This window comes from Acipenser ruthenus, chromosome 24 (genome assembly GCF_902713425.1).
Source record: "Acipenser ruthenus chromosome 24, fAciRut3.2 maternal haplotype, whole genome shotgun sequence".
In the NCBI taxonomy this organism is placed as follows: Eukaryota; Metazoa; Chordata; class Actinopteri; order Acipenseriformes; family Acipenseridae; genus Acipenser; species Acipenser ruthenus.
The window spans coordinates 19730212-19744647 of record NC_081212.1 but is presented as its reverse complement, the minus strand read 5'-3'; the positions used below and the strand labels follow the sequence as shown (position 1 = coordinate 19744647).

Genomic DNA, 14436 nt, shown 5'->3' with positions numbered 1-14436 from the left:
AAAACACGAATTCATTCGCATTCCTGGAACCCAAAAGAAATTTGCACGTGAAAGAGCTTTGGTCTTATTAAGATGCGTTGCAGGTTTCGGTTGCAAGAAAGAAATATCTATGAATATGTAGCATTTTTAAGCACGATATTGAACAGCCTTTGCTGTCCAGATTTCTTTGCATGTGTTATTCGTGCTTAGTGCACGCATCACATATTCCGCCAAAATGTAAAAAGCTGTGTTATATGACACTTCCTGTGCTACTTTATCCCTTGCTGGCACGCATTATTTACCGTTCTAAGTCATGCCAGAAGTAGACTCCCAGGCCTATTCATTCCCAGGCATTTCATTATACTCCATGGTTTAGAAGCTGTCACTTGCCAGCCAGTATGCCTTGTAGCAATGAGACAATCAAGAACGGGCACTGCAATGAAAACCACACAGATTCAGCACAAAACTTTGGAAACAGGTAAGAAAATGCTCATAGCCACCTTGCTGAAGGCAGTTTATATTATTTTCTATATTCAGTGTGTTTAGCTTTATTGTGGGAGTGTGGGTGAAGTTATACAAAGCAATGATTTTTAGTGAGTTTTTTTTTTTTTTTTAGATTGTTGGTAAAACTGATGTTTATAAAGGATTTTATTTTATAATCCATGATACAAATGTTTTCATAATTTGTTTTTACTTTCAATAACTCCCTTTTGTAAACACTGTGTATGGAGTCTAGTTGTACATCTAGTACTGTATCATGTAGTCTGTATAGGTCTTTTTTTTTGTAGACTAACACAAATGTTAATAAGAATCCATTGCTTATTGAATGAGAACCAATAGTTAGTGTTTAACAATCAGTAATTTGAATATTATTTTTTTTAATTGTATGCTGATTTTATGTATTTTATAAAATGTTTATATATGTGCACTGCTGTGCAAAAGTCTTAGACATGTTGCATTTTTCTACTCTGATGCATTATGAGCATCAACAATTTACTCAAAGCCTCCACTAGTGTTTTCTACTATCATAACAACCTTGACTTGCATAAAGAAGGAAAAACATTGAGTGAAGTAGCTCACATCACTTGATTTTCAAGGTGTGGTATCCGAAGCATAATCTACAAGTACAGAGAAACATCATCTGTAATTGACAAACCCAGGACTGGAAGACCCAAAAAGCTGTCTAACAAGGATGAGCAATATTTGAAGATAATATCCTTAAGGAATAGAAAGAAGACAAGCATTGAATTGACAACAGAACTGGCACAGGTGTCGTTGTCCATCCATCAACAGTCCAAAGCACCTTTGACCATTGTTCCATAGTCCAATTTCTGTGTTCTTGTGCATATTTTAGCCTTTTAGTCTTGTTCCCCTTTCTTAACAGAGGTATTCTTACTGCAACACATCCTTTAAGTCCTGATTTCAAGAGTGACCTTTGTACTGTTGATTTGATGGACAACCATCTTTAAAAATAATGTAAAAGAGTCATCTTTAATGGCTTAATTTTCACCTCATTTTTGCGCATCGATCTTCCGGGGGTAACAAAGTAAAACTTTTACACTTACACTACAAAACAATTTTTTTTTTTTTTTTTTGCCAGTTCTTTATGTTCAAGATCCCTGACCAATCATGGGATGCAAAGTAGTTCAACAGAACATTTTAAACATGCAGAGAAACCTTTGTTGGTGTTGTGGGTCTGCAGCCAATTTCACTGTGAATAAATAAGGAGTCTGTAGTTTCGTTTGTATAGTGTTCAAATCTTCAATTGAAATGAGGTGATTTGTAGTGACACATTTGGCACACTACCTTTGAATAGGCTCGCTGTGAAAAAAACAAGGAGAAACTTTCAATGCCATTGTAATAGCTTTTATTTTTTTTACCGTACTATTTTGGGTGTTTACATTACAGTCATTCAGACTGGGGCTCCAGTATCATTCTTCTGTAAATTTAACTGAACTCAGTTTTCATTGAACTTGTTTGGAGAAGCGACTTTCTCTTCTGACTGCCCCGCCACTGTGCATACAAAGTGGACGGATATACATATTTATATATATTATTGTACTGTATTATCTTATAGATTTGTTACTGCATATGGTATGGTACACACGGTCACAATATGTTAATGTAATGAAAAAGGCTGTTCATTGTTATTTAATGGACATTTTTGTTTTAGTATTCTGTGCAGAAGAATTTAACACAGTTTCTGAAAAAAATCACTTTTGGCAACGGGTAGTTGGAGCTCTAAGCCTATTGGTTTGTGAACTCTTCCCTCTGACAAAGCAGCTTCAGGGCAGTTTCCACAGCCCAACGTTGTTCCAAACGAACAATGCTTCTGAACTCCACCATGTGACCCCCTCGGGGCTCAGCTTTAGTGCCAGCTTGAGTTTTGAAGTTCAGTTTGGAAAAGTGAAGCATGGTGTCTTCAAACAGTGAATCTGCGCTCCCTTACTAACTGTACCTTTATCTTTCAGTGTGTTGTCAGCTTCAGAGGGATCCGCACTATATCTGAATACAGAACAGATGTCAAACTGTAACAGTGAGAGTAACAAACAGGCTATGGGGGATCAGTCGGGTGAGTAGGCCTTTGCAAAAACTGGTTTACTATCTGTGGCTAAGTGGGTGAGACCTCAGTGCACTTACCAAGCAATCTTCAATGGCAATGCAATGACACTACAATGGAGCTCAGAGGCAACAGCAGCACCAGGGCAGCTGCAGTGGTAACTTACATTGATAAGTTTTTCATATTTTGGTATAATGATGATGATTAGAAATCTCTAAACTTTTATCCACCAATCAGCACCATTCCAGTGCACTACCACGACATTCAAAGATAATACAATCTGAAAGGGTTAACATGTTTAAAATAACAGCAAAGGCACTGTTTACTGGTTGCTAATAAAAAAAAACCTGATTATTGGGTTTTACCTTGATAGTTGACCATGCTTGCGTGGTAGTGGTCAAACACCAGACTAATGCCCTTGTATCTTAGTTTTTAGTTCATGGTAATAGCCATGTTTGTTCCTGGTAATCCTGCTCCTAATGCTTATTCAAAGGTTTATTCAGAGTAATGCACTGACATTATAATGGTGTTCAATGGAATTTTATTACATTGAGATACCTTATTGTTTTCTCCCATTTGTTTGAGTGAGCCACTGTAAGATTCTGCTTTTCAAGAATATTGCGTTTGAGTTTAAATCACATGTGATGTGATTAATAGGATTATATTAGACAGTGTAATATCAGTTATCCTTGCTCCCAGCAGAGTAAAATCAGGTGGCATTAATTTATTGTAGCCATTTTAAAATCCTGCTGGCATATTTCATCAATGGCCTATCTTCGCCTTACTTCTGGCTGAATTCACTCTAGTCTTGCTTGGTAACACTATGTAACACAATTTTTGTTCCTGACTGAAGCTACACTGCTGTTTAAGGAGTTAGTGTTCTTGTACGGTTTTAAAAATGTTTTTACATATTAAAGCTGACCTTTATAAATCTGTGTTGAAAATATCAGCTTTGCAATCAGTGTGACAAAAACACAATTAGGGAAAAAGGTCCCCTTTTAAATGTCAGTTTTTCTTCAATTATCACATCCTACCTCTGCACGTAGCAGCAGGAGCATGCTTATTTAGTAGCAGCAAGCAGGGTTTTGGTAGATTTGGTTTAAACTTCTTTTGGGGACTGTACATAAACCCACCAAGATTTGTTCAGATATTTGTTCAGGTATTGCATGCAGGCAATAAAAATGTGCATTCACTATGTAACACAATTTTTGTTCCTGGGTAGTAAGTGTTATTTCCTAATTGCTTATGCCTCAAAAGTATAGAAAATGGCTATTATTCCCCACAAACTTTGCTTTTGTGACCAGACAGTGATATTTTGAAATTTACCTATTTCCAATGAGAAAATGGGCGAATTTGTGTCTTTTCGTTCACATAAAGTCAGAAAAAAACAACATATGAATCCAAATTAACATGTATTTATACTAAAGTAATACAAAAATGACTACAAAAGATTTAGAAGCGGGTAGTTTTTCGAGATTTACGATTATACTGTAAATCACTTTCACGAATCAGCCCCCAAATGTAGTCTCCCATTATGTTCTCGTTATACTGTCCTTGGTATCGGCGTTCAAAGTCCAGTATATCCTGGTGGAAGCGCTCGCCTTGCTCCTCCGTGTACGCTGCCATGTTCTCCTTGAATTTATCAAGATGAGCATCAAGGATATGGACTTTGAGGGACATCCTACAGCCCATTGTGCCGTAGTTCTTCACCAGAGTCTCAACCAGCTCCACATAGTTTTCGGCCTTGTGATTGCCCAGGAAGCCCCGAACCACTGCGACAAAGCTGTTCCAAGCCGCTTTCTCCTTACTAGTGAGCTTCTTGGGGAATTCATTGCACTCCAGGATCTTCTTTATCTGTGGTCCGACGAAGACACCGGCTTTGACCTTTGCCTCAGACAGCTTAGGGAAGAAGTCTTGAAGGTACTTGAAGACTGCCGACTCCTTATCTAGAGCTCTGACAAATTGTTTCATAAGGCCCAATTTGATGTGCAGTGGTGGCATCAGCACCTTCCGGGGGTCCACCAGTGGCTCCCACTTGACGTTGTTCCTCCCCACAGAGAACTCGGTCCGCTGTGGCCAGTCCCGCCTGTGGCAGTGCGCCTTGGTGTCCCTGCTGTCCCAAAGGCAAAGATAGCAGGGAAACTTGGTCAAACCGCCTTGGAGACTCATCAGGAATGCCACCATTTTGAAGTCTCCTATGACCTCCCAGCCGTACTCATCATACTTCAAGGCGTCCAGCAAGGTCTTGATGCTGTTGTAATGTTTGAGGTGCACCGAGTGAGCCAGGGGAAGAGACGGGTACTTGTTACCATTATGGAGCAGCTATTTATATTACTGGAAAGTTCTAGAAGTTACTCCAAGTTTACTCAGCACTGAATCTATCTGGAATGTTCTGGAAAATAGGTAAATTTCAAAATATCACTGTCCTGGTCACAAAAGCAAAGTTTGTGGGGAATAATAGCCATTTTCTATACTTTTGAGGCATAAGCAATTAGGAAATAACACTTACCACCCAGGAACCAAAAAAAAAAAAAAAAAATTGTTACACGGTGTAATTAAATACAATTTCCTCACCATTAATTTAATTTCATGTTTAGCTTCTTTGAGTTTGTGGTAACGCTGTTTAGGCTAAGTTAATTGTCTAAGGATTTCCAGATCTTAGTAAAGCATTTCACTTCGCCATTGCACACTCATAATAAGTAAGTACATAATAAGTGTGGCATAAGGGGGTCTATTTTACTGTGAGGAAAAACGGTAATAAACATTCAAAAGTAAAAATGCTTGTCTACTGCAATCGAAAATCCATGTTTTTAAAGCCGTGCTTATCTCCAAATTCCCAATAGTTTCTTATAGTTTCACCTCTCTGAGAGTTTAAAATTGATTTTGCAGTATTTGTATTGCATGTTGTAATGTTTATAAGTTGGACAATAAATGCTTAGGGGGGGGGGGGGGGGGGGAACCTAGGTACTGCCTATTAACAGCAATACAAAAAATAAACTGAATTCATTATTCATTAGACCGTGCTGGAAATGAAACCTAAACAGACACTTTGCTGATCTAGCCTGTGTTACATATGTCTATGGTGAAAGAGAGCCAGCTACCTCAACAAAGATTGCATATAAAAAAAAGATATCATATTTGAGTAACTGCAAAAAGAATCACTGACTGCAAACAGCATAAAGGTAAGAGGACAATACATATAAATAAATGTGTTTTTCTTTTTTCAAGAAGGTCAGGCTGATAAAACCACTGAATCAATGGTAGCCAGTGCAGTGAATCTGGCCCCTGCCGATTCACTCTGGAGCACGCTTGCTGATGGCTCGGTGCAGCTCAGAATAGACGAGTCCTGTCCACAGACACCAATCACAGTTCACCAGATGTTCAAAGCATCCGAAGAAAAGTACAAGACCCTATGCGCGTTAGCCAGCAAGAAGAACGATAAACTGGAGAAGATCACCTTTGCAGAGTATTATCAACTTTGCAGAAGAGCAGCTAAAAGTTTTTTAAAGGTAAGTACGTTTTTCTTTTTATTTAAAACATTGACAGTTTGTCGTCACCAATTCACTGACACTTGCGTCCAAGTCAATTCGAAGGAAACAGCTGACATGCATCACAGCATTTTGATTTTCTTGGCTCTGGGGCCTGGCCTTTCAAGTTCAATAGTAATAATAATAATAGAAAAGTGGCAGTCCACCTCAGAAACTGGCAGTCGACTAATCGCATGTCATGTGTTATGAAACAGAATAGTCACAAACTGAGCAGCAGCCATTATCAAATACATGATTTATTCATATTTTGTTTCAACTGTCTTTACCTCAACTATTGCCAGCCCTTGGTGGTGGTTGTAGTTTCACCTTGTTGGTATAATGTTGTGTAGCCTTGACCTCTTGTAGTCCTTGTGAATATCTGCAAGGACATGGATCCCTCAACAAAGCACAGCTGAACCAACAGATGCTATGAAGTCTAGCTCTTAGGGCTAACTGTCTGGTGTTTTTCTGAATATAGCTTTGTTTGGAACGGTTCCACGGTGTCGGGATCCTGGGATTTAACTCTGCAGAGTGGTTTATTTCAGCAGTCGGAGCTATATTTGCTGGGTAAGAACCTGCTCTTGAGTAGAACAAAATCAACCAAAAAAAGTTGACGTGCACTGTCGTTCCCTAAACAGACGTGTCCTGCACAAGGTTAAAGAAATCTTCTTTGCAAGCCTAGCTTTCTGTAGGGTCATTTCACCTGGAACCCTGCAATGTCTTCCTTCCTAACATTAACCAATGAGATGCTTTCCTATTGACTGACATGCTTTGCAGCCAGTAGTCTGCTTTGAACACAAAGACACTGCTGAGGTGGAATTAGACTTCTTGATAGTAAGACAGTAAGAAAACTGTGAACTTTCTTTAACCTGGTTTGTGCACAACGGGTAAGATTAACAGAATTATTTTTCTTCAAACAGAGCAGTTACTGTTAATTGTGCCATGACAATATTTACTGTCTATTTAACTGTCAGTGTTTTGTTGGATTGGTGCATCCCATTTGTGTTGGGTAAATAATTTAATCTAAATATTAAAGCAAGGATGCAATCTGTATTATTACCTGAATTAAGTCAGCTAAGGAATGAGGCTCCTTGGAAAAATCTCAAGCAGCCTGAAATGTCCATTTGGTGTTAGTAGGTGTCTGTTTCTCTTTACAGGGGCATTGTGTCTGGAATCTACACAACCAACTCTCCAGAAGCATGTCACTACGTTGCCCACAACTGCAAAGCAAACATCATTGTAGTTGAGAACCAAAAACAGCTGGAAAAAATCTTGCAGGTAGGCAGAGCTCATCTTACTCGCAAAGTCTAGGCAGATTTTAGACCCTAAAACCTGAATACTGGTCATTGTAGTATCAATTACAACTGCATTTACCCAAAGCATGATCGTTTTCTTAGAGGTCATCATAATTAAAGAAAGCAAATTGTGACTCTTACTCTGTGTTTTTAATAGGAGGGCTTGAATGATCGTTATTGGTTATTTTGATTACAAAGAAAAGAGACAATCAAACACAGGGCAAGATAATGGTGTAATGTACTGATCTAAACAGTGGTGGATCTAAGTGCAGTCATCCTTATAGGACACCACCCACCTTTAATACACAGGGAAATCACAAAGCCTTCCATGGACACCACAGCATAGTAACCTTTAGCTGAGTAGCTGATTTAGTTGAAGCTAGACCACCACTTTGTGATATTAGACCTATAACTAGAGGATGCATCAAGTGCACTTGAAAACAGCAGGTGTCTCATGGGTTTTATTTACCTTAAAGCCTGGTATCTCATAAGTATAGTATATGAATGGGGCTCCCAAGTGGCGCATCTGGTAAAGGCGCTCCGCGTGGAGCCCCATAGCCTGGATGTCGCCGGTTCGAGTCCAGGCTATTCCACTGGGGACCGTGGATGGAAGCTCCCAGGGGGCGGCGCACAATTGGCCATGAGGAGGGCTTAGGTTGGCCAGGGTGTCGCACTAGCGACCCCTGTGGTCTGGCCGGACACTTGCGGGCTTGCCTGTAAGCTGCCCAGAACTGTCTTGTCCTCCGACGCTGTAGCTCTGGGGTGGCTGCATGGTGGGCCTGCAGTGTGATAAAGAAGCGGTGGGCTGACGGCACACGCTTCGGAGGACAGCGTGTGTTTGTCTTCACTGCTCCCAAGTCAGCGCCTAAAAATAATTGGCTATTTCAAATTGGGGAGAAAATGATAAAAACAATTGGCGACTACTAAATTTATAAAGTATAGTATATGAAATACTCTTGCCCATGTATTGCACACATTCTGTTTTTTCGCACAGTATGCCATAGTAGCAGCATTCTCCTTTTGTTGTTGTCTTTTCAGATCCGAGACAGGCTGCCCCATTTGAAAGCCATTGTACAATACGATGGTCCATTACAAGAGAGACATCCCAACCTGTACTCAGTAAGTTAGGCTTTAATTGAATGCTTTCCAGAGTTCTCAAATACGATACTCTGAAACTGTGTTCCTGTACATACAGACACACAGCTGACGCAGTTAATTCTAGATGCACACCCCTAGTGGTTATTTCTAAAATGACCTCACTTTTGGAATTCAGCTTGTAGAAGTCTTCACTGGTACAGTAATTAATGATCTAAACAGAACCGACAATATAGAATGAGAACAAATACACACATAAGGATATTACACAGGAAATGCATTTAATATTAATGCAAACGGTATAAAATAAGTAGGATCTGTCAGTGCTAATCTATTATAGAGAATTGAAAAATGTATACTGGTAGTCTATGTGTCTGCGTTTTGTGTCTGACAATACTGTCTGGCTTCCTGTTAGTATAATTCAATAGTTTCAAATCAGTTGAAGTCAATATCAGGTTCTGTGTATTAGCTGTATAAGATTTTGCTCACCTTTACAAAGGTATTCCCCTGCAATGGAACAATGCAACCATCTATTGGTTTTATAGTCTTGTTGTTTCTGGGCCAGCTTCCATAATCATGCAGGCTTTACTCATTTTTATGCAGCAGCTACAGTACTGTAAATAGTGGTTGTTCTTTTCAGCGGACACCAGTACAGGCCTGGCATCAGTTATGCGTACTGGAAGCTAGTGTGTCGATGAGGAAGTTTGTTCAAGTTGTCCCGGAACATAGGATACTCCAGACAAGCTGAAAGTCAAGTAAAAACAGATATGAAAAAAAATATTATCATAACTCAATATTGGAACAACAAAACCTAGAGCCACTTAGATAAAAATGATTTAATTATTGGTTCATCTTTTACAGTTTCTTTTCATTTGTTTAACAGTGGGAGGAGTTCATGGAACTGGGATCTGATGTTTCTGAAGAACAGCTTGACGATATTATTAGCAGCCAAAAACCAAATCAGTGCTGTGTGCTAATTTACACATCCGGGACTGCAGGGACACCTAAAGGAGTGATGCTCAGCCATGACAATGTACGTTTAAAAAAACTGCATACACATGTTCTTTTACTTTGCAAGACGTAACCTACGCATTATTTGACATTATCTTATCAAACCATTGCTACTATTTTCAGATTACATGGACAGCAGCCCATGCCAGCAGAGTAGGAGGCATAGAGCCAGGAGAGATAAAGCAGGAATCCATAGTGAGCTACCTCCCTCTCAGTCACATTGCAGCTCAGCTTTACGATCTGTGGACTGGGATCCAGTGGGGGGAACTGGTGTATTTTGCACAGCCTGATGCTTTGAAGGTACTGTATGGATATATGATATGAAAATGCTGTATGCCAGTCAACGAGTTTAATTTGATTTTTGATGTTGCTTGCTTGGCTAATCTAGTCTGTGCTATACAGTATTTCCTATAACCAGTGGTTTAATTAAAATCCGGAAACATATTTTAAATACAACACTATTACCATTGAAGTGAGTTTGAATGGCAACACATGATTAGGTACCATTCACTACTTTTAAATCTATAGCATTGGCTTAGAGATGTTACACTCATTTTACCCTGGTGCACAATGCAACAAATACATGCTTCTTTAATTTAAAACTTTTCTTAATGTGTTTTAGGGAAGCCTAATCAATACTTTGAAAGAGGCTTGCCCTACTTCACACATGGGAGTCCCACGCGTGTGGGAGAAAATAATGGAGAAGATAAAAGAGGAGACCGCTCAGGCTGGGTTTCTGAAAAAGAAAACGTTAACATGGGCCACATCTGTCAGCTTAGAAGCCAACCTGAACTGGGCCAACAAGTGAGTGAAAATGACAAGCCTGGCATTACATATACACTTTTACATACATTGTAGACCATGGTATTTGTACATTCTCAACTGTACATTTTAACAGGTTATGCTAGTGGTGGCCAATCCGCTATGCAGCAGCATTATCCCCCTTTGTGTTTGTTTATTTCTCAGGGATGAAGCCAAACCCTTTCTGTTCACGCTGGCCGATCACTTGGTATTAGGAGCAGTCCGTGCTGAGCTGGGGTTCTCGCACTGCGTGAAGTACTTCTCAGGAGCAGCGCCGATCACACTCGAAACTCTCGAGTTCTTCCTGGGTCTCAACATCCTCCTTTATGAGGGGTATGGAATGAGCGAGACGACCGGCCCACACTTCATGTCAGGACCAAACGTTTACAGGCTACAGAGGTGAGTTTGTAGAACTGGCAGAGGACTTGTTGTAGTGCACTGGCATGGTCCAATTAAGTAATTTAGGGTACAGTTGGAACTAAACCAGGAGGGACACCGGCCCTCCAGGACAAGGATTGGAGACCCCTGTTCTAGGTGGTTCTTAAAGGAAGATTTTTTTGTTTTGTTTTGTCTGTGTAAATGTGCAGAAGCAATAGTCTTTGCCATAAAAAAACATATGTAACACAGACTAGATTGGCCAAAGTGTATTTACAGTAGTATGTTGGGGCAGCAGTGTGGAGTAGTGGTTAGGCCTCTGGACTCTTGACCGGAGGGTCGTGGGTTCAATCTCAGGTGGGGGACACTGCTGCTGTACCCTTCAGCAAGGTACTTTACCTAGATTGCTCCAGTAAAAACCCAACTGTATAAATGGGTAATTGTATGTAAAAAATAATGTGATATCTTGTAACAATTGTAAGTCGCCCTGGATAAGGGCGTCTGCTAAGAAATAAATAATAATGTCTGGTAACTAGAATTGAAGAGCAGATCCTGAACTCAGGCCAAAACACCTGAGCACAGTGCCGTATGAAGACAAAACAAAACCTGAGTCATTGCAATAAGAACGATTCAGAATAATTGCAAGCATAATAAAAAGGTAATAGAGCAGTAAAAAAATATTCAAATGTAATTTGAAGCTTGACAGTTTCTCACTTTCCCTTTACCTTGGGCAGGATTTATATTGTAATCTGGCATTTACTGTTTCTGTCTTGTTGTGTGGGAAGTGAGACACCCGTGCAGTAAATTTGTGGCAGTACGATAACTTGAAGACTGATTCCAGTAAGCAAAAAGAGAGCCCAATGTTGTATATGAAATGTTTATTTCAGTCTGCAGAGACGGATAGAAGTAGTTCATTTGAAGTACTCTTGTCTTTGCTTGTTCTGTGCAGCTGTGGAAAGGTAGTACCTGGGTGCAAGTTCAAACTGGTTGATAAAGACCCAGAAGGAAACGGTGAAGTCTGCTGCTGGGGACGAAACGTCTTCATGGGCTATTTAAACATGGAGGAGAAAACTAAAGAGGCGTTTGATGAAGAGGGCTGGTTGCATTCGGGGGATTTGGGCAAAACAGACAAAGATGGATTTTTTTACATCACTGGAAGGATAAAAGGTGCCATTCCAAACCCCACAGTATCACCCACACAATATTATTCCTTTTTCTTTTAAATCTGCCGTAACATTCAGGCCTATTTTGAAGCAAAGCAACATTTTCTGAAAGGGATACACAGTAAAATAAGATGGAAACAACTTTGTTTCAGTGCTCTGGGTAGAGTCTTGCTAGTTTATACCATTTGCACTTAAAAATAGGGCCCTATAAGTCTGCTTCCTGTGTTACAGGTAATAGGACCCCAAGGGAGCCTTACACATGTGCTATGTATTATCTAAAAAAAACTAGGGACAGGGCATGGGTTCACATTATCTGTAACACAGGAAGTAAATGAGGAAAGGAAACAAAGTACTTTCATCAAACTTACAGTGTTGTGGCAGGATAAATGGGCTTCATTGGGGTAAAAGTGAATACAAACAACATAGTTTTTAAACTAATAAAGGCCCTGCATGAATGTTGTTATGCTAGCGAGAGGCAAGAACTCTTAATTGGTTATTACACCTTGAATTCAACTATTCCCTGTATTTAATGGTCTCAACCGAGACTATTGTATAATATGTTTTTATGTTGAGGAGGTTGTATGATGACAGGTCTTCGTGTTACAAACGTGTCTTGTCTTGTAATGTGTTTGGCATGTAGAACTGATTATCACTGCGGGCGGTGAAAACGTTGCTCCAGTGCCAATTGAAGACCTTGTGAAAAAGGAGCTCCCCATTATTAGCAATGCCATGCTGGTGGGGGACAAGAGAAAATTCCTATCAATGCTGCTTACTTTAAAGGTAAATCATCTGTAGCTTCAAAACAGAATTCTAAGGTAAAAGTGTAAGAAACATTTGTCTTTGTTCCAGCTTAATGAATGTTCAATAATACACACAGGGGTTCTAGTGCTAACACTGCGTAAAATACCAAAAAAAACGTATTGTTTGTTTTGTTACTTTTTAAAAGATGCTATTAGGATAGCAGCGCCATAATTCAGATTTAATGCTAAATGAAGTGTAATCCTACTGCACAGTATCTAGAAACGGGACTCACTGAGATACCATTACAGACAGCACAGTGCAGCATTGTAACGGTACACACTTGACCGATACCAGCCGGTCAAGGATATTACTGAATGGTTTCTCTGTTTGGCTCTTAAGTGCGTCTGCAATCCGGAGACAGCGGAGCCCACCGATGAATTGAGCCTTGAGGCAATCGCGTTTTGCCAGCAGGTCGGCAGCCAAGCCACTAAAGTGTCTGATATAATTGGAGGGAAAGACAGAGCTGTGTACCAGGCCATACAGGAAGGCATTGCCAGGGTGAACAGGAAAGCCATTTCTAACGCTCAGCGCATTCAGAAATGGACGGTCCTGGGGAAGGATTTTTCTATCCTGGGTGGAGAACTGGGTAAGGAAATAAGTTGCAGCAGTATGCGATATGCACCAAAGCTCATAAGTGAAGAATTGTGTGCTTCAACCTGTACCACACTGATTACCAAACTCAGCTAAGTTTGTGTCTTTTGTTTGTTTTTAGGTCCCACAATGAAGCTCCGGAGACAGTCAGTTCTCGAGATGTACAGTAATGAAATTGAGAGTTTCTACATTAAGTAAAAAATAATTAAAAAGAACAGAACTACAGCACTGCCGTGTTACTTTTTCAATCTGAAATCGTTATAACAATTGATAGACCTTGTATAGCTTGTTGTACTGTACCTGGTAGTTTCAATTTTAATGTAATTGTATATGCAAAGCTTGACATAGTATTAGCATCTGACAGTTAAATTATGACATCATGAAAATAGCAGCTGCTTACCACATAGTCACAGTTTTTATTTTTGGTATTACAGTAGAAGTATATTAGACCAAAAAAGAAAAAAAAATTGAATTGGAAAAATGTTCCTTTGATTTATTTCTGTATTGAACTGTAACTAAACATGGTTTTATTGATTAGTACCTCCATCTACAATGCTGGTACTTTGTCGATTTACGTTGTCTTGTAGATTATAATATTAGTTTTGGCATAAACCTTACTCTTATTTTACATTACGTTTAACTTTAAGAGTTATCCATTCATTTAACAAACTTCTACAATCTTATATTTTGGATTATTGTACAGTACACATATTGTAAACCCCAATGACTGGTTTCACAGACCCTGATTAGCAGTACTGTTGAACTACCTAATGTTACCTTACATAAGGTAGTCCAAGAGTAGTGTTAATTGGGGTCTGTGAAACCAGCCATAAATCACTTTATCTACAAAAAAAAATTCATTTTCATAATATGCAGAAAACTTTGACACCAGCACTAATTAAAACATAACGACCTGCTTGTGGTGATGTATGCACTTAAAAATAGATGCTTCTGGTGGCTAAACGGTTATTAAAATACTTGAAGACTTTCTGACAAAGCAGCTTTGTATCACAACCAAACACTCTCCAGCTTCCCCAAGAATCTACCACATCTCAAGCAGCAAGGGACAAACCAGGCTCACCTCCTTAACAGAAGAAAAGCCTTGGTGGGACTTTCCATTGTGGGAGGACACGCCCCTTCCTAATTTTCCAGAAAGACTGTAGGCATTGTTCAATAAGATGTAACACTATAAGCACTATGGATTAAGAATTGTTATTAATAAATGTGAAATTGCATAA

The 14436-nt window shown here is 39.5% G+C and overlaps 1 protein-coding gene across 2 annotated transcripts; it reads left to right on the top strand.

Annotated features, from left to right (window-relative positions):
* The first annotated feature begins 218 nt into the window (after nucleotides 1–218).
* LOC131700567 (long-chain-fatty-acid--CoA ligase ACSBG1-like) lies at nucleotides 219–14436 on the top strand. 2 transcript variants are annotated; one of them, XM_058998600.1, is made up of 14 exons: nucleotides 219–457; nucleotides 2451–2551; nucleotides 5768–6048; nucleotides 6545–6633; nucleotides 7224–7344; nucleotides 8400–8480; nucleotides 9340–9489; nucleotides 9591–9767; nucleotides 10090–10271; nucleotides 10434–10667; nucleotides 11593–11810; nucleotides 12447–12586; nucleotides 12947–13193; nucleotides 13320–14436. In XM_058998600.1, the coding sequence occupies exons 1-14, from the start codon at nucleotides 378–380 to the stop codon at nucleotides 13394–13396; spliced, it is 2178 nt and encodes a 725-aa protein (XP_058854583.1). In that variant the 5' UTR covers nucleotides 219–377; the 3' UTR covers nucleotides 13397–14436. The 2 variants fall into 2 exon arrangements, with proteins under 2 accessions (XP_058854583.1, XP_058854584.1); XM_058998601.1 differs by having other exon boundaries at nucleotides 220–457; nucleotides 5771–6048.